General features: G+C 41.8%; 1 protein-coding gene across 1 annotated transcript in view; it reads right to left on the bottom strand.

Moving 5' to 3' along the window:
* The window catches only part of LOC124615919 (cytochrome P450 6k1-like), a 46,278-nt gene extending 24,967 nt beyond the window's left edge, over positions 1 to 21,311 (bottom strand). Inside the window, exons 1-2 of the mRNA XM_047144100.1 lie at positions 21,289 to 21,311; positions 7,561 to 8,460 (exon numbers count right to left, since the gene is read on the bottom strand). Of these exons, the coding sequence (XP_047000056.1) occupies positions 7,561 to 8,452 (892 nt within the window). The 5' untranslated portion in view covers positions 8,453 to 8,460; positions 21,289 to 21,311. The remainder of the gene's footprint in view (positions 1 to 7,560; positions 8,461 to 21,288) is intronic.
* Between the last annotated feature and the right edge of the window lie 231 nt (positions 21,312 to 21,542).

Genomic DNA, 21,542 nt, shown 5'->3' with positions numbered 1-21,542 from the left:
TCTCTTGGTCTCCCTCTACGATTTTTACCCTCCACGCTGCCCTCCAATACTAAATTGGTGATCCCTTGATGCCTCAGGACATGTCCTACCAACCGACCCCGTCTTCTGGTCAAGTTGTGGCACAAACTTCTCTTCTCCCCAACCCTGTTCAATACTTCCTCATTAGTTATGTGATCTACCCATCTAATCTTCAGCATTCTTCTGTAGCACCACATTTCGAATGCTTCTATTCTCTTCTTGTCCAAACATACATGGCTACACTCCATACAAATACTTTCAGAAATGATTTCCTGGCACTTAAATCTATACTCGATGTTAACAAATTTCTCTTCTTCAGAAACGCTTTCCTTGCCATTGACAGTCTACATTTTATATCCTCTCTACTTCGACCATCATCAGTTATTTTGCTCCCCAAATAGCAAAACTCCTTTACTTCTTTAAGTGTCTCATTTCCTAATCTAATTCCCTCAGCATCACCCGACTTAATTCGACTACATTCCAATATCCTCGTTTTGCTTTTGTTGATGTTCATCTTATATCCTCCTTTCAAGACACTGTCCATTCCGTTCAACTGCTCTTCCAAGTCCTTTGCTGTCTCTGACAGAATTACAAAACCTCAAAGTTTTTATTTCTTCTCCATGGATTTCTTCTCCATGGATTTTATTACCCACTCCGAATTTTTCTTTTGTTTCCTTTACTGCTTGCTCAATATACAGATTGAACAACATCGGGGAGAGGCTACAACACTGTCTTACTCCCTTCCCAACCACTGCTTCCCTTTCATGTCCCTCAACTCTTATAACTGCCATCTGGTTTCTGTACAAATTGTAAATAGCTTTTCGCTCCCTGTATTTTACCCCTGCCACCTTCAGAGTTTGAAAGAGAGTATTCTCTAAGTCTACAAATGCTAGAAACATAGGTTTGCCTTTCCTTAATCTTTCTTCTAAGATAAGTCGTAAGGTCAGTATTGCCTCACGTGTTCAAGTGTTTCTACGGAATCAAAACTGATCTTCCCCGAGGTTGGCTTCTACTAGTTTTTCCATTCGTCTGAAAAGAATTCGTGTTAGTATTTTGCAGCTGTGACTTATTAAACTGATAGTTCGGTAATTTTCACATCTGTCAACACCTGCCTTCTTTGTGATTGGAATTATTATGTTCTTCTTGAAGTCTGAGGGAATTTCGCCTGTTTCATACATCTTGCTCACCAGATGGTAGAGTTTTGTCAGGACTGGTTCTCCCAAGGCCGTCAGTAGTTCCAATGGAATGTTGTCTACTCCGGGGGCCTTATTTCGACTCAGGTCATTCAGTGCTCTGTCAAACTCTTCACGCAGCATCGTATCTCCCATTTCATCTTCATCTACATCCTCTTCCATTTCCATAATATTGTCCTCAAGCACATCGCCCTTGTATAGACCCTCTATATACTCCTTCCACCTTTCTGCTTTCCCTTCTTTGCTTAGAACTGGGTTTCCATCTGAGCTCTTGATATTCATACAAGTCGTTCTCTTATCTCCAAAGGTCTCTTTAATTTTCCTGTAGGCAGTATCTATCTTACCCCTAGTGAGATAAGCCTATACATTCTTACATTTGTCCTCTAGCCATCCCTGCTTAGCCATTTTGCACTTCCTGTCGATCTCATTTTTGAGACGTTTGTATTCCTTTTTGCCTGCTTCATTTACTGCATTTTTATATTTTCTCCTTTCATCAATTAAATTCAATATTTCTTCTGTTACCCAAGGATTTCTACCAGCCCTCGTCTTTTTACCTACTTGATCCTCTGCTGCCTTCACTACTTCATCCCTCAAAGCTACCCATTCTTCTTCTACCTTATTTCTTTCCCCCATTCCTGTCAATTGCTCCCTTATGCTCTCCCTGAAACTCTGTACAACCTCTGGTTCTTTCAGTTTATCCAGGTCCCGTCTCCTTAAATTCCCACCTTTTTGCAGTTTCTTCAGTTTTAATCTACAGGTCATAACCATTAGATTGTGGTCAGAGTCCACATCTGCCCCTGGAAATGTCTTACAATTTAAAACCTGGTTCCTAAATCTCTGTCTTACCATTATATAATCTATCTGATACCTTTTAGTATCTCCAGGGTTCTTCCATGTATACAACCTTCTTTCATGATTCTTAAACCAAGTGTTAGCTATGATTATGTTGAGCTCTGTGCAAAATTCTACCAGGCGGCTTCCTCTTTCATTTCTTAGCCCCAATCCATATTCACCGACTATGTTTCCTTCTCTCCCTTTTCCTACACTAGAATTCCAGTCACCCATGACTATAAAATTTTCGTCTCCCTTCACTATCTGAATAATTTCTTTTATTTCATCATACATTTCTTCAATTTCTTCGTCATCTGCAGAGCTAGTTGGCATATAAACTTGTACTACTGTAGTAGGTGTGGGCTTCGTATCTATCTTGGCCACAATAAAGCGTTCACTATGCTGTTTGTAGTAGCTTACCCGCATTCCTATTTTCCTATTCATTATTAAACCTACTCCTGCATTACCCCTATTTGATTTTGTGTTTACAACCTTGTAGTCACCTAACCAGAAGTCTTGTTCCTCCTGCCACCGAACTTCACTAATTCCCACTATATCTAACTTCAACCTATCCATTTCCCTTTTTAAATTTTCTAACCTACCTACCCGATTAAGGGATCTGACATTCCACGCTCCGATCCGTAGAACGCCAGTTTTCTTTCTCCTGATAACGACATCCTCCTGAGTAGTCCCCGCCCGGAGACGACATACTATTCATCAAAACACCTATGTAACGAAAAATATTAGCATGGTAGCCCGAACCCGGTTATGGCACTAAAATGAAGCATTTAAAAAGTATTTGTGACTGGTTGCGTCATTCACCAATTATAAGTTTAAGATTTTTGATATTGCGCGTAAATAGGGGCAAAGAGCCATTATTTTCTGATTACACGATTGCAGAACAATCGCTGGAAGCTGTCACACCCAGAAACTACCGAAGAGTATCCAGACTGAGCGATTTAAAGTGGAACAACAGCATAAAACTAATCAGACGTAGGGCAGACGCTCGACTGAGATGTATAGAAACAATCATCAGGAATTGTAGCACATTCACAAAGAACGCAGGATACAAAATCTCGTTTGATCAATACATGAATATTGCTCATCAGTTTAGAACCTGTATCAGATACGATTGGCAGAGGTGACAGAGAAGAGCAACTGCGTTTCGTTATACTTTTTTTAGCAATGGTAGACGTTCCATAAGAGCCGTTCTGCATAATGCGCAGTGTAATGTTAAAATTGCAAGAACATACGTTCCTAGAAGGATTAATCAAAATATTGCTTCCTCGGACGTTTTTCTCGCCGCAAGACCGTGGAAGTAAAATTAGAGAGATTGTAGACCACGCAGAGGCTTGCCAATAATCGTCCTTTCCGTGAAATATTCTCGATTGGACCAGGAAAGGGGAAAGTGACAGTGGTACGGAAAATACTCTCTGCCACACGCAATAAGGCCTTTGTGGTGTACTGATGTCGACCTAAATGTAGAAGTACTTATAACTATTTTCCATTTCTTTACCAGGCAAATCCTGATATGAAAATTAGTTCCACATGCGGATTCGAACTGGCTGTCTTCCCGTCGGTTATTATACTGTAGTTACGGACATGCTTCGTTCTGTTGTGCAGAATGCAATGCTGCGCTTTCAGACTCTTCTGGAGACTGATGGGCTTCATATTGAGCCCCTTTTGTAGCAGTAATAGCACCGGTACGTAATGGTTTGATGTATCGTAGCAGGACATAAAATGTTTTCCAATTGAATCTATTGTGCATTATTTCTCTTCCCCATCTCCTTGATATTAATCCTACCAAGTCTGGTACTCGTACGGTAATTAGTTTCCGTTTTATGACTTGTTAAACAGGGAAAGGTTACTTATAACCCGATACATGATTAGCAAATTTACAGAAAATCTCCGAGTTCTCGCCCAAATATTCTTCTACCATTGTTCCTAAGACGTGGGGTCTATAAAAGCATACGATTATCATGTTTGATCCACCTTTAACCCATATCTTTACCCAAATTATTTTGCTTCAAAATCTGTAATAACCTCACTAGATATTATCATATTATTTACGACTATGAACAAGTATCATCCACCGGTATTCCGCCTGTCTTTGGGGTACACATTCCAGTCAGATTTTAAAATTCCATTCCTACTAACATCTGCTTCCAGCCAGCTTGCCCTCGTTAGTATTATGTGGGCATTAGTACCATTTACAAGCGAGACAAGTTCTGGAACCTTTCTATAAAGACTTCTAAACTAATACTATATTGTTCAGCGCTTTTAATGACGTTAGCCGCATTTGAGCATTGAAATGTATCAATGGTAACAGCAGAAAATCTGTGCCAAACCGGAACTCGAACCCGGATTTCCCGCTTTACGCTAGCGATCGCCTTGATCGCCTCGGCCATCCGTGCACGCTTCGCTTCCGACCCAGATTCCCAGCCTGTCACTCACTACTGACAGAGTGACGGCGGCCCATGAACCCACACTCGCAGTCCCTGATTCCCATAACAGATCGGGCACGGTGTGCACCCGCACTGAAAATAGTATTGCTGATCGTTGTCATCCTATTTATTTAAGTTGGCGACAACCAACGATCCTGTCTACTTCATTGTAGTCACGTGCCACGTATGTATTAGTACTGCCTTTTTAAAAAATGGCACCAGAATACTATCTCATGAGAGGTAAGACGTGATGATACAGGATGTCTGTAACGTACCATTGTGCCATCAGTGTTCTCTCAGTGACTGTCAGACGTGGCTTGAAGTCATACCCGATGGTTCCTCAAACCACAGCGTCAGGAGTAACACTGATGTGGCTCACCAAAACACCGGAAGAACTCGATCTCTCCAAGGTCGCCCCATACTCGCCGACGACGGTCATCCCGAGCTGTGCAGAACTGCAATTCATCACTGAAGACAATGCGACGCCATTCGTTATCAGTCCACGCTTCTCGGACACGGTAGCACTCGAAACGTAGAAGTCTGCACTGTGGTGTTAACAGCAACCTACGAAGGGGGTGGTAATTATCTAGTCCTGCTGTTGGTAGTCTCCGACCAGTGGTGCAGGAGACAGCTGTTCTCGGATGCCAAGTGTTGTTGTTGTTCTTGTGGTCTTCAGTGCAGAGACTGGTTTGATGCAGCTCTCCATGCTACTCTATCCTGTGCAAGCCTCTTCATCTCCGAATAACTTCTGCACCCTACAACCTTCTGAATCTGCTTAGTGGATTCATCTCTTGGTCTCCCTCTACGATTTTTAGCCCCCCCCCCCCCGCCTCCCCCCCCCCCCCCCACGCTACCCTCCAATACAAAACTAGTGATCCCTTGATCCCTCAGAATATGTCCTACCAACCGATCCCTTCTTCAAGTCAAGTTGTTCCACAAACTCCTCTTCTCCCCAATCGTATTCAGTATCTCCTCATTAGTTATGTGATCTACCCATCCAATCTTGATCATTCTTCTGTAGCACTACATTTTGAAATCTTCTATTCTCTCCTTGTCTAAACTATTTATCGTCCATGGTTCACTTCCAGACAGGGTTACACGCCATACAAATACTATCGGAAAAGACTTCATGACACTTAATTATACACTCGATGTTAACAAATTTCTCTTCTTCGGAAACGCTTTCCTTGCCGTAGCCAGTCTGCATTTTGTATCCTCTCTACTTCGACCATCATCAGTTATTTTGCTCCCCAAATAGCAAACGCCCTCCCCCTTCCGTCCCTCCCTATAAACCATGTACCTCGCCGTTGGTGGGGTGGCTTGCGTGCCTCAGCGATACAGATAGCCGTATCGTAGGTGCAACCACAACGGAGGGGTATCTGTTGAGAGGCCAGACAAACGTGTGGCTCCTGAAGAGGGGCTGCACCCCTTTCAGTAGTTGTATGGGCAACAGTCTGGATGATTCACTGATCTGGACTTGTAACATTAACCAAGACGGCCATGCTGTGCTGGTACTGTGAACGGCTGAAAGCAAGGGGCAACTACAGTCGTAATTTTTCCCTAGGGCATGCAGCTTTGCATTTGGTTAAATGATGCCAGGTTAAGGGGTTAAAATGTGCTTGGTGCACAATGTAGCGATCCCGCTTTGTTGTGGTCAAATTTAATCGACCATAACCTTGACGACCAGTATATCTGCCCTCAAGTTTCTAGGCAGTCCAACATCGGGACACTGTCACATCGAAAGGCACCACAAATCTGGGTATTGCACATTTTGATCAGTTGTCCGACTGGAGGACCAAAATGAGGCTCGTTTCAGATTTTGTCAGGTGCTGATAACGCTGTCTCATACGAGTGCGTGTCATATCCGTGTCCTTAACAGTGATTACTCAACATATGATGCTGTTCATGATCCCAATATACCGAAAGAGACCTGGTAGCAGCACCAGATACGAACACACTCAGGTGGCCGTTCTACCTCTCACAGAGAACTGCAACTCTAATCATTTACACACCCACCAAAGGCGTGTACTTGTACGACGTTACATTGACATCCAACTATGTCTTCTGGGTGTCAGGCAGATTATATTCGTCTGCAGTGGTCTCAATTTCCCTGTGTAATTCAAAGTTCGCTTTTGGTATCACATAACCGACAGTCCTGAAAAATTTTCTGTGGGATTTATATGTATTCATGTATCTATTTCACCAGGAAAGGCGAGTAATACGGATTAACCTGTGGGGCCGGATTATAGAGCACTACCAGGTCTAAGGATATCTCATATATATATATATATATATATATATATATATATATATATATATATATATATATAATCAATTATATCTATTCTTCATAATGTAAGCATCTAAAATTTTATGTCTGTTACATTTATGAACTACGTACCCACTACTGTCACCATATAGGGACTGAAAGGTTGAATCCAATATTACTTAGATAACTACACCCATGAGTAAAGTGGAGAAATCATATCTATACCAACCCCTTGTAAGCAAAATGGGAAATATTTTCTGCACTAGGGTGACTTTATTTAACTAACTTCATCTCTTGCACCAACTTGAAGTAGGGTGCTAACTTGTGATACACTGAGTTGCCATATCTGTATGAAATCCACAACCCCCAGTTATCGACGGGCTGGTCTGCAACACCACCCAGTCAAATACTCTGTTCCACAGGTTGTCTCTCACATCTGAGAATGATCCCTGTTAGTATTTGAGTAACACAGCATGTGATTCTTAAAACATACACAACAAAATTTACACAATTAGCAGACAAACGTAATACAAAACTATTTTTAAAAACTGATTAAGTTTGTGTCACAATATCGGATCCAAATGAATCATACGGTATCTGAGGTGAAATATTTATACAGTTCATCCTGTTCATAAAATGTCTGTCTTTCCAAATTTAAATGTAGGCGATGGCACCCATGCAGTTTATGATAAGAGTTGTAACTGTGTAACTGTTTTTCACAGTGAAATGAGAATAGCGATATTTCCAATGGTTTGGGGGACAGTCAAGAGTGTCAGAATATGCAAAAACTGAAAAAAAATCTTACCTTCTTCACTCTTCTCCACACTGATTGAGAAGCTGTCATCAACATATCCTTTATTTTTCAGTTGTATCAGCAGCTGCATGAAATCCTTCCTGATAACGCCAGCCTCCTCTCTGTGTTTTACTGTGTCCTCGACGACTCGCGTGAAGTACTCTGTGATGTCCTTAGGCGTGAAGGCCACAGGTACCAGTTTGCGCAGCTTGGGGTTGAAAAATCCCAGCGCCTGGGTCATGTAGGTACGGAGAGATGGCTTGAAGAAGCGCCTGCCCCACTGCCGGAATTCCGCCTCAGGATTGTGCTGACTGTCGACATTGATCCCAAAGGCACAAGAGGCTATGACGTCGGTGGAGTAGCGGGCAATCAATTCGCGCACTTCCACGACCTTGCCCGCCGGTGTGACGTCAGACAGAACGCGTGCGCAGTCCTGGACGATGCCGAACATGGCCCGCATCTTGCCCGACGTGAACGTGGGCGTCAGCTTCTGTCTCAGAGACTTCCATTTGGTGCCACCGAGGAAGAATAAGTGTGCTGATAGGTGATCTGTCTCCTCGTCTATGTAGATGCCCCGGTCAGGGAAATAGTTAAAGTCCTTCACCATGATCGTCTTTATTAGATCTGGGTCTCGAAAGATGAGAATTGGACTGTTTATTGTGTAAATACCCACTACACTCTTTCCTTTGCCTTCAAAATACATGTCTCGCATACCCTCGCCTGGACTTTTTCTCATGAGCGTCGTATCCCAGGCATTCCCTAGTGGAAAGGATGGCTCTAAATAGGGCAGTCCCTTCTTCTTCCAATAGGTATAATTAATTTTGAATGTGACGTAGATAATCACAAAAATTGTGGACAGTAGAGCTAACATTTCATTCATCCAGGAATCAAAGATAACAGCCATTTTGGTTCCTGCAAAAACAAATGAAGCGTATGATCAGAAATATGTTCAGAGTCTTTTTGTGTCATAATATTTAATTTCTTATGTATCACAGTCAAATACATTGTGCAAGTCCATACTATCAGTGGTTAGCCATAAAACGAATCCCTCTACTGTTTGTTGCTGATTTCTTAAAGTAGAGGGTAAATTAAAATCACTCTATATCCAATCATGATTTAGTCACGCTGGTTTGCTGCTTTCACAATGCCATTCAACAACAAATAATGTTCCTGCATGTGGAAATAAAGTTAAACTTCATCTACTCACCGATTCTGATTTAAAAAAATGCATGAACACTCTACTGCTGGATATCTAAAAGTATGCAGGTACTGTTTGCTGTCACTCATAAAATGTAGCATGTAATACTTGTATACACAGGATAAACTTTACATTATTAAAGGCTTTATGTATTGTTTTGGTTTCCTCTATATGTTCTTTGTTGTTAGTGATTATACAGCCAGATGGGATATCATCATTGTTAATATGGTCCAAAAATAAATCCTTATTTCTAACTGCATATAATTTTCTTATATTAAATTTTATCTAGAATAACTAGCATGTCTGGTAGACTATAGTATGTTTATTGAGATTCAGAAAGGCTACAAGCAGTTCTAGCTTCTTAATTACAGAAGAAAGAATAAATTTGTTGATTCACACTTCCAAGACAGGTCATATTCCACGTCTATTGGAGTACTGGGTGTTGGCCATAGTACTGGACAACATAAAGTGTAAAATGAGATGCTAAGTAGCAGAGCAGTACAATAATCTTTAATGTTCGTTTGCATCATACTTCAACCAGCGGAAAAGTAGGAGCGCAAAAAAGGTGAATACGCTCCTGTTTAAAAAACTCCTACTGAATAGTGGAATACCACATTCCTCAGCACCTTTAACAATATTCACAAAAATTTTGTCATGCGAAAATATTCGCTCTGTTTTTAACATGCAGCTCACCTCTCACTCGCAAAAGCTCCCCTAATTATAGCTCGCTCACACCCACTAGTCCACACTCAGTTGCCCAGTCTCACTCACTCATTCAATCCAAGCCACTGTCATTATTTCCCTGTGTCTCTGTACCTGCCGCTGTGTCCTGTCTCACAGTCGCAGATTCCTTCGTTCTGTCCTACTACTGCAATCTGCTCTCGGTGTCGCTGTCTCACTCTTGCTCTCTCTCTTACTGCTGCTATCTCATTTATTCCTTCTCAGAGCTGCTGTCTTCTCTCACTGTCATTATCTCGCTCTTCCTCGTTGTCATCGTCATGGACTCTCTATCTCATTATCACTGACTACCATTCACTTTCATTTTCTCCTTCTCTTTATTTCTCTCCCACTGGCACTGTCTACTTTATTCTACTCCTAGCACAGTTCTGTCAGGTCAACCATGTTCCACTGCCACCGTGTCCCTCCCTTTCTCTCACATTGCCGTTGTCTCTTTCGTTCTTCTGTATCACAACCATTGTATACTATCTTTCAGCTTTTATTGCTTTTCCGTCCCTTTCCCTCCGTACTGTCTCCTTCTCTCTCAGTATAAAAATCCTCGCATATGTTCACAGGTCATACTTTTTGTGAACATTTTTAAAGGTGTTGGAGAAGGTAGAATGAGGAAGCTGGTACCCCGCTTTTCAGCCAGTCTTTTAAACAGGAGAATATTCGCCTTTTTTGTGTCCCTATAGTAGCAATTTTCCGATGGTTTCCTTCTTTTCGCTGCTACAGCAGGGCATATCACCCGAATGAAAAGAACTGTATGGGTCAGTAAGATGTTGACAGTTTACTTATGTGAAACCGAAATAAAGCGAAACTAATTTTACACCTCAGACCGGACGTTAAGAATTTTGCATTTGATTCAGTACTACCCTCTATACGATGGGGTTTTCAGAACCTTTCTGATGACAACGGAGTCACTTTACAGCATATTTCTCCGAGGTTCGCCTCTTTATAAACTACTTTTTCGCCTGACATCGGATTTAACGGGCGTATTTTAGTGTACGAGTGCAGTAACATGGAACATTTGAGTCTCTGAAACAGCTAAGTAAGTCAAGAAAATTTTCAAGGTTGTTCAGCTTGGGATCTTAGGAATTTATCGTAAAAATGTCAGTCATTTTCTGTGCATAACCGTCTTGGAATCCGATACTCTGTTATGGCACCCAAAAACCAATTTTTGGGGTGTTTCTTGGTAATGTACAAAGATTTTTGAAAATGAGGAGATGGTACTTCTGGACAAAAACCTAGAGAGTATATTGTTCCAGCTTGGATATAAAAAATGAATCTCCTGCAGTATGTCCCATAACTGCTGTTTCTGTTTGAAGTGAAGTTGATTCATCGGCTCAAAGTTCCAGAAAGGAAAACTTAAGAACTAAAATGTAATTGCTGCAAGAGAAAACTGACATTTACAAAACAAAGTAGATTCATTGTTATCTGAAGCTAAAAACAGTGGAACTTCATAGTTTGCACATTTGAATAGCAATTAATTTAAAAGCTTAAGAGTATATGAGATGTTTTGATTTACAGATTTACCACAACTTGTTGCATTAGCGTTTCCTTCCATAATAGTCTTCATTTAGCTGACTAGATTACTTCCGTACCGTAAGAACGTCCTTTCGAGCCGCAGTAGTAAGCTGTTGTTGTTTCGCGTTTCCACGGTTTCAATATGGCCTCGACAGCAACGCTTAACTGCATACTTAGTAGGGGACACGCTCTCTGCTTTTCTTTCCACATGCTGTTACTTTGCGGATTTTGCTGTGACTGTCGTAGCCAATGCGAACATTTAAAGTAATCGTAGCGAATTAATTTATGAATTTTTATTCCACTTGTTGGGAGCTGTCATCACCGATGGTAGTGGTAAGCGAAAAATTCTACATAAGCAAGCGAGACACGTAATTTGCAGGATACACGCTTTCTTCGACCGCAAAGCACGTGTATGCGCGTACCGCAGCTGTCGCTTTGAACCGCCGACTGTGTAACTCCGTCCGTGCCTCTACCAGCGAGAACCACTGTCGTTCGTGAATCGGACCGTAGTTGCCAACAAAACAGTTACGTGATACAAACAGATCGCCGGGTTTCTGTTTGACCATGGAGGACTGGATTGTGTTGGGCTGTTCGAGACTAAATACTTTTTACACAAAATCAGAGTCGTCATTAAAATAGAATTTCGCAATTTCAAGTTGTTCAGTTTATTCAAAACCTATCTACTTCCAGCCTATCTTCATCATCTGTTAATGAACATAAATAATATTATAGCGCTCAAATACGACAGGTAGTAGATTTGGTCACATTTCTTGATAACGTACGAGGGGTAGTCATAAACCTTCAGTTACAACCGTGCTATTGATTTTTTGTCTGTTTGCAGGTACATATGCAGCCTTGGAACACACTGAAATCCCCACACTGCAGTACTCTAGCACTGCGCTAGACGTGGTGTGACAAGAAGGCCCAGACAGTTACACCACATCCTACCGGTCAGTTTGCTGGTGAGTCAATATTATGCCAATATGATGACCTATGCTGAACTGCATTACTGTTAAATATTGTTGTTTTAGCTGAAAAGTGTTGGAATTGTATGCTCAATGTTCTGTTTGTATTCTGTTTCACATCCAGTAAAGGCGCCACAACTTGCAGTCGGCAGCATCTTCGACGCCGCCGTCAATGACCGTGAGGTGGCCGCTGTTGTCCTCCGCGCGAAGGCCGTCGTTCGAGAGAAGATCTTGTCGACGCGTGTTATCGCCTTTGACTTAAGTCAGATTAATGAATCAAAATAATTGTTGAAATATCTTGTAATAATGGAGAGTTATGCTGGAAATGGGAAAATGCCATGTCTAGGATCAGCTCTTGATTAAAACTGACACTAAGAATATAGCTGTTAGTTAATGCCTTCTGATGTCCGCCCCTGGTAGCTGAGTGGTCAGCGTGGCGGAATGTCATACCTAACGGCCCGGATTCGATTCCCGGCTGGGTCGGGGATTTTCTCCGCCCAGGGACCGGGTGTTGTGTTGTCCTTATCATCATAATTCATACCCATCGACACGCAAGTCGCCGAAGTGGCGTCAACTCGAAAGACTTCCACCAGGCGAACGGCCATTGGTGCAATGTTGGTAAAAGTCAAAGAGTTTTACTAATGTTTCATAGCCCAAAGCTGAATCTTCCTCTCTCTCAACTGCCGAACTTGAAATAAGTTAATCAAAACAATCCATTGAGTTAATTCAATTTTCGTTGTGGCACCCCTCTGGAAAAGAAGTCTTTTAAGGTCAAGATTTAGTGCTGTCCACACATGTTCGAAAGTGTTCATTACTACAGCTCATACTAGTCTTATAACCTATTCAAAAAGCAGCGTGGCGCCAAACCAAAATGGCGCAGTCCACTGATGAAAGGGAGTATCTCATGGTAATTCGTTTTCGCAGTCTATGCTGCAGTAGTGAAAGGGTGTCGGAACAATTCGCCAGCATATGACACAGTGGTGTGGTTGGTTGTACCGACGCTTTGTGTGTGGTCAAGCAGGCCACAACGACGAATTATGATGTCCGTTTTAATAAAAGAAGCTTTCAAATAATCTGTGGAATATGTAACCAACTAAATTACTAACCCATCTCTCTGTAAAGAACCGGGAATCGCAAGGAGTAGAGACCCTGGAGATGGCAGACCATTGTACTCGTATTAGAATCGTGACAACAGCTAGCGGAAAAGTGAAAATCAGTCATGAGTCAGTTTTCAGCATACTGCACTACACTGTAATCACGATTAAAGTCGCCGCGCTTTAGCTGTCTGATGACCATGAATGGTTGCTGGGGATATCACTGTGAGTCTGAAACAGAGGAGCAAAGCAAGCAGTGCAAATATGTGAAGACCCAGCCATTATCACGCGAGATGATGTTGAAAGCATCTGTGATTGCCATACTCGCGAGAGCCTATCGAGAAACTGTCCACGACATCGTCCCAGCTCATTCGACACATGAGTCACGCCGCTTCTTTCGCTTATATAATTCTGCCGCACGCAGCTACCCCCTGCCACCGATTCCCTCCTCCCCCTCCCCCCCCCCCGCCCTTCTGTGTTCTCCTTATATAAGACAGTGACTCTATATTCGTTTCTTGGATAAGGAGCTAGTGAGTGATAGAATGACGAAGTGGTGATTTTAGAGGTGAAAGCTTTCCTGTGCAGGAAAAAAAATCTTAAACCAAGGTCCCCGACAAGTCATCCATCCTTGAAAAAAATGTGTCGCATAGGACGCCAAGTTTCATGGCGGCAGCTTCATTTTTTCCTGCAAGATAATTAAAATTTCCTGACTATCCTTTAGAGGACACTGCTGTAGCGTACGTGGAATGTAGCGTGACTTCGATGTGGGTATATAAGGAATGAAATATAAACAAGGGATAACTGTGGCATTCGTGTCTTCCCGACGTGCCTGCAGTGAATCGGGAAACTTTCGAAGTCTGGCTACGTTGTTAAGAAATGCGTCCGTACAGGACTAACGTGCTGTTACCCTTGTTTTCGCTGCCGAATAGCAAACACTGGCACACAACCATCGGAGAATAAAGAATGCGTGTGCGGCAGCATGTCCCGTGCAGGTCGCGATTCGGCACAAGGCGCCAGTCGATCTGAGCGAGAAGCCTCAAACGGAAGACACTCGAGCACCCGTCCTACAGTCCTTATCTCTACCGTGCGAATATCACAACTTCGGTCCCTTAAAGAGAGCTCTCAGGGGTCGACGATTCCTGTCGGAGGGGGATGTTTAGCAGGCCTATACGGACTTCTTCACACAGCAGAACACGGTGTTTCACGATATGACGCGTCGATGGGATGCCTCCCTCAATGCTTACGACGATTTTGCCTGACAGTACGTCGATTCTGGACTCTACAGTCTTTGAACGGAAACGTTTTCATCGCCCCTTGTAGTAGTTCTCAAAGTAGGCGTATTTGACACATAAAGTTGCATAATAAGCTCAGAAACATACACATAGAAAAAATACATTGAAGGAAATGCACAATCGAAATTTTAGCTGCTAAGGCGCAGTGCAAGTGTTTATAAAGAATACTATAAAGTTACTCATATTTGCCACATGAAGGGCCGCTTATAACAGTGGTTTGTAAACTACTTCCTGCAGAGCGCGAAAATCGGCAAATAAACAGGGGTAGCTGCGCCAGCTGTACGTAGCATTGCGTAACGCGAAGTCCAAAGCGCTCGCATACGAATTTTAAGCATTTACTCAAAGCAAAACTGCCTCAAATCATTGATGATTTCTTGCGTGTTTGAGTACTTACTAGGCACAACCTTTTATTTTAATGAAGTATAGCGTAGAGTACCGCCGTTGTTACCGACCCTTGTATCGACCCACGTATTGTTTTGTTTGTTTTGGTTAGAACAGCTCAATGTCGGTTAGACCATCAGTGAGAGAGCACCGCGAGTTCCTGCTGCTGATAAGGCGAGTACACTGTCAGTTTATTACATGTTTTTACGAGCGTCAATGAGGAGCGACTTCAGTAATGGATAGGAACTGTGATTGCCGTGTACACATGCGAACTGAGCTGTTGATCCTTCGCTCACAGCTCCAGGCTGTGTTGGCTTCTGTCACACAGCTTGAGGCGGCTCCCAAGGGGAATCTGTGTGGGCTTTGGACACAGGGATGTGAGGGACATTGAGCACGTCCCACGTGTCCGCCGATCGGTCCATTGCTGTGGCTGCCCCAGGTACTGCCTGCACTGATGTTGATGCCTGACCTGTGGTCGAGTGGGAGATCATTTCGAAGTCTGGCAGGCAGTGAAAGACTTTCGGAGGGGTCAATCGTAGGATCTCTCTGGTTTTTAGACAAACAGGTTTCTGGCGTTATGTGTGGCTGATGTAGTCTCCGGGCTGGATGCAGAATGGTAAAGACTGCCAGTCTTGCTTCCGAGATTCAGGCTGAACTCACCATCAGCAGCATCGTCGACAGAACCGACTGTGGTCCTTTGGTGCTGAGCCGAGGGGAGGGCCTGAATCAGAGGCTCAGACGATTCTGTGACCGTGTAAGCTGCAGATTGCTTGACTTGCGCTATAGGGTGGTGACTTTCCAGGTTCTGCTTAATAGATCAGGAGTCCATTGCACACAGGAAGCCGCTATACGGGTAGCGGGGGACTGTGTGGAAGGGACTGGGTGGTTTTTTTAGGTTAGAGGGTCTCAGGAAACCAAAGAAGTGGCGTTCTTCTAAAAAGGGGCAGGTAAAACACAGTAAGGTATTTGTAGAAACGATCGGTATTGTTGTTGTAAATTGTCGTAGCAGTGATGGGAAAGAACTAGACCTCCAAGCCGTAATAGAAAGCACTGAAGCTCAAATGGTTATAGGTACGGAAAGCTGGCTAAAGCCGGAAATAAGTTCAGCCGAAATTTTTTCAGACGACCTAACAGTGTTCAGATAGGATAGATTAAATACAGTTGGTGGTGGAGTATTTATTGCTGTCAGAAGTAGTTTGCCATGTAGTGAAATTGAAGTAGACAGTACCTGCGAAATGGTATGGGTAGAGGTTATACTTGACAATCGGATTAAACTATTAATTGTGTCGTTTTACCGACCGCCCGACTCAGAAGGTATAGTTGTTGAACAGTTCAAAGAAAACTTGAGTCTCATTTCAAATAGGTACCCCACTCATAAAATTATAGTCGGTGGTGACTTCAATCTTCCCTCGATATACTAGAAAAATTATACTTTTAAAGCCAGCGGCAACCATAAAACGTCATCCGAAATTGTACTGAATGCTTTCTCAGAAAACTATTTTGAACAATTAGTTCATGAGCCCACTCGAAGCGTAAATGGTTGCGAAAGCATACTCGACCTCTTAGCACAAATAATCCTGGACAAATAGGGAGTATCATGAGGGGCGAATACAGGGATTAGCGACCACGAGGCAATTGCTGCTAGGCTGAATACCGTAACATCTACAACCATGAAAAAGGACGCAAAGTACATCTATTTAAAAAACCTGATAAAAATGCTCTAAACGCCTTTTTAAGAGACAGTCTTCACTCCTTCCGATCTGATCATGTAAGTGTAGAAAAGTTGTGGAATGTTTTCAAAGAGATAGTATCATCGGCACTTGAGAGATATATACCATATAAATTAATAAGTGATGTTACTGATCCCCCATGGTACACAAAACGGGTCAGATTGCTGTTGCAGAAGAAACGAAAAAAGCATGCCAAACTTAAAAGAACGGAAAATCCACAAGACTGGCAAATTTCGTAATATAGCGTGTACTTCAATGCGAGATGCTTTTAATAATTTCTGTCTCGGAAACTGGCAGAAAACCCAAAGAGATTGTGGTCATACATAAAGCACACCAATGGCAAGACGCAATCAATTCCTTCACTGCGCAATAATAACGGTGAAGTCACTGATGACAGTGCCACTAAAGCAGAGTTATTCGACACTGTTTTCCGAAATTTCTTCACCGAAGAAGAGAAGTAAATATTTCTGAAGTTCATTCAAGAACAACTGCCAAGACGAGAAACATAGAAGTTGATATCCTCGGTGTAGCAAAGCAGCTTAAATCACTTAATAAAGGCAAGGCCTCCGGTCAAGACTGTATACCAGTCAGGTTCCTTTCAGAATATGCTGATACAATAGCTCCATATTCATCAGTTATATACAACCGCTCGCTCACAGAAAGATCCGTACCTAAAAACTGGAAAATTGCTCAAGTCCCACTAATACCCAGAAAGGGAAATAGGAGTAATCCGTTGATTTACAGGCCCATATCACTAACGTCGATGTGCAGTAGGGTTTTGGAACATATACTGTGTTCGAGCATTATGAATTAACTCGAAGAAAACGATTTATTGACACACAGTCAGCACGGATTTAGAAAACATCGTTCTTGGGAAACACAACTAGCTCTTTATACTCATGATGTAATGAGTGCTATCGACAGGTGATGTCAAATTGATTCCATATTTTTAGATTTCCAGAAGGTTTTCGACACCGTTCCTCACAAGCGTCTTCTCACCAAACTGCATGCCTTTGAAATATCGCCTCAGTTGTGCGACTGGATTCGTGACTTCCTGTCAGAAAGGTCACAGTTCGTAGTAATAGACGGAAAGTCATCGAGTAAAACGTAAGTAATATCCGCCGTTCCCCAATGAATTATTATGGGCCCTCTACCTTTTCTGATCTATATTAACGACATAAGGGCCAATCTGAGTAGCCATCTTAGATTATTTGAAGATGATGCTGTCATTTACTGTTTTGTAAAGGCACCAGATTGCAAAATGATTTAGATAAGATATCTTTATGGTGCGAAAAGTGACAGCTGACCCTGAATAAAGAAAAATGTGAAGTTATTCACATGAGTACTACAAGAAATCCGCTAAATTTCGATTACGCGGTAAGTCACACAAATCTGAAAGCTGTAAATTCAACTAAATACTTAGGGATTACAGTTGGAAATAACCTAAATTGGAACGATCACATAGATAATGTTGTGGGTACAGCAAGCCAAAGACGGCGATTCATTGGCAGAACACTTAGAAGGTGCAATAAGTCTACTAAAGAGACTGCTTACATCACGCTTGTCCGCCCTATTATGGAGTATTGCTGTACGGTGTGGGATCCGCATCAGGGGGACTGACGGATGACGTCGAAAAAGTTCTAAGAAGGGTGGCTCGTTTTGTACTATCGCGAAATAGGGGAAATAGTGCCACAGACATGATGCGTGAATTGGAGTGGCAATCATGAAAACAAAAGCGTTTTTTGTTGCGACGGGATCTTCTCATGAAATTTCAAACACCTGTTTTCTCCTCCGAATGCGAAAACATTCTGTTGACACCTACCTACATAAGGAGAAATAAGGGCTCGCACAGAAAAATTTAAGTGCCCGTTTTTCCCACGCCGTTCTAGAGAGGAATGGTAGAGAGACAGCTTGAAGGTGGTTCATTGAACCCTCTGCCAGGCACTTTATTGTGAATAGCTGAGTAATCACGTAGATGTAGATGCAGATGTTTTGAACAACTTGCATCAATCGGGTCTTTAAATTGTAGACATGAAATGTTTGATAACAGTTCTTGTAGCACAGTTGTAATGATAATTTTTAAGGAACCTAGTTTATTCGTTGTAGTTGTCACAAAAAATGTGAAGTGTCTCTTTGATGTCGGAAACAAGAATTTTCCATACACCAGGCACACATGATAAACGAAAAATTAATGGACTTCACGGTAATTACCACTTTTATTTAGGCAAAATTGGGATGGAGGAAGAAATCGTCATGACTGTTGTTCTGCATATTATGGTGCGTACGAGGCATATTTCCTCAAATTCATAAAACGTGGTGATGCAAACTGACAATGCACAAATGTCTCAAGTTTAGCAATTCCGATCGGCTGATAAACCTGAAATGACAAGGAACTGTCGGAAATTTTATTAACTGACAATTTTCTAGAAAAGGCTTCACACTGTATAAAAATCTTTAGATTACACTATTAGTTCTGGTTGGTATCCAAATTGTATTAAAAATCTTCTCGTCATCTTCCTAAAGACAGAGGTTTTATTACGTCCAGGCCATGAGTCCAACAAAAGCAAATTATTGTCTGCAACTGGTAAGAAGGTGTAGCGCATATAATATTGAAGCTTAATCTCTCCCAGTTTTCCTGCTTTTACTACGTCGATTACAAGATTTTTACAACTAAACAGTAATTTTTTAAATTTTTGGTCATAATTTGCTCTGAGATTGCGGAAGAAAAATTTAAAGTTGCGGAAACAGTAATCCATTGATACTTATAACTGGCATTGTGGTATACGAATGTGCCACAGCTTTCATCGCCTTCAAAGCGACTCTGCCTTTTCCGCTCGAAATGATCAAGTGGGTTTTGTAGGCGGTTCTTGCATGAAACCTGACTGACTGGCTAAATACACGTTCATTTTGGGGGTATCGAGAAGGTTTGTCTCTACGTTAACTATGAGTTTCTCTAAAGAATTACCCATTAATGACGTCTCTTCTACACATTTAATTGAGGTAAACTTCGTAACTTTGCGGCTTCCTTTTCTGTATAGTTTCCTGAATTTGTTTAACTAGGTCGAAAAAGTCAGGAAGTGATTAATGTTCATCTCACTTGCAGGACGCACAGTCTCCTAGACCTCACTTGGAAACAGTGCATTGAATCCCATGAGCAGTTCTAATTCTTTCAAGTTAGTTTTCTTTCGCAGTTCTGTGAGTTTCATTTTGGCGCATATCTCGTACTTGGTGTAAATCACCAAATCATGTTCAGATTTTACGAAACGAAACCGGCTTTGCACACTGCTCATGTACAAACTTTTTCTCCCTCTTTTGTTTAATTAAGAATTTATATCCTATTCTTTCTCAACGAAAGCTGTTTCTGTACATGTGCGCTTTGTGCTTGGAAGTTACCTTGTTTTCGTTCTGGACTTTAATTAGCACAACAACCATCGTTCGGACCACAGTTCACGCAATCGACCAAGCTATTTTTCGAATCCACTAATGCTGCCACAATCTCTCACGAGATTTCGACATGATTCGAATGATGTTCAAGAAATTAACCAATAAGTAACACATATGTTGCTCCTCAGGAGGAGCAGGCAATTTCGATGGTGCAACACACTTTTCATATCTCATCTTTACAAGGCTGAAAACGTTAACTGAGTTTCACATTACTGTGAAACTCTAGAACCAGCACAATGACTTACGTGCGCCTATTAAGAAATCACAAAGAAAATTAATTTAGTTTTATCTCCATTGTTCACACTTAGCGATATCGCGAAGACAATTGGTAATCATTAGGGATATTAAATGAGTTGCAGATTTGAGTCAAAAGTAACTGAGAACATCGACGGAAAATGAAATTTGCTTTACAAATTGTGATTGCGTTGTCCGTGTTACTGTTTGCCGACGTGCCATCGACAAAGTATACGTGTCCGCCATATTGCCTGCGGCAGTTTTGGCAAGGGTATAAATTTCTCTAGCCACCTGACGAGCTACGACTTTGGCAAATACTGTCTTTTTTTTTTTTTACAAATGCTTACAATGTGTCTTAGCAGCTAAAATGACGTAGTATTTCTTTCGGTGTATTCTTCCTGTATAAACAAATTCTTGGCAGTTTTTAACATGTAGCCTTGTCAGTAACGAATTATCAACAAGTGTAGATACAGATCCAGGGTTCTGTCTTACTGAAACTCACGAAACTTTGAGTTAAATTTTGTGTCAGCTTTCTCAGAAGCAAGCGAGGCAGAAGGAGCTGGATGAAAAGTTAGTGTATAGCCTACACTATCAGACACTGAGTAAAATCAGGGAGTGTGGAAGCATTGCGGAGACGCATCTGTTTGGGACCGCCGTTGCGGGAACGAAACATGCAAATAATACCATTGTTGCCCGAGTCCGTGCGCATCTCCTTGCAGGGATTCAATAATGATCGTACAGAAATCTTATCCAGCACTAGAAAACTCAAACCTATAATTTGGAACAGTTCAGAATCTGTGTATATATTTCTTTCCAGTGAATAAATAAATAAAAGAGTTGTAGTAAGGGGTACATTACGGATTTCGTTATTTTGAAAGTTTCTGCAGTACGTATGATTTCGGTATCTAACACTGACAAAATAACTGAAATTTTTAAATACAAGCAATTGAACTAAAAATGTAATATTCTATGACGTAATGTAATGATCATTCGCCGAAAGAAGATTTTTTTCCACTTCCGTGCCAGTTGGCAATACAAGATAACGCTTCAAATATCCTTTGGGTTAAGCAGGTATGTACAATAGTGTGTGTATGTGTTTACTACATGTGACAAGCGCAGGGCAACAAATTGGTAAGAATACCACAGAGAAGTACTTGCCTCTGGCTCTCTTCGAGTCTGGCGTGGATGACACTGCGGGAAATTCTGCACGCAGCTTATCTTATATGTATGCATCCCAAGGTCAAACGTTGAACAAGATGTGACTTGTCAAAAAGCAACTACTTGGGTAGTAAGTAAAGTACATCAGACTGATGAAAGTAGTTGACTTAATTTGCAATTTGCAAGCTTTGAATTCGTTGCACGAATAACTCCTGCGTCTGGAGATCTTTTAGTACGTCTCATGACACCGAACT

This window comes from Schistocerca americana, chromosome 5, assembly GCF_021461395.2.
Source record: "Schistocerca americana isolate TAMUIC-IGC-003095 chromosome 5, iqSchAmer2.1, whole genome shotgun sequence".
NCBI lineage: Eukaryota > Metazoa > Arthropoda > Insecta > Orthoptera > Acrididae > Schistocerca > Schistocerca americana.
This window is presented reverse-complemented; position numbering and strand designations above follow the sequence as displayed.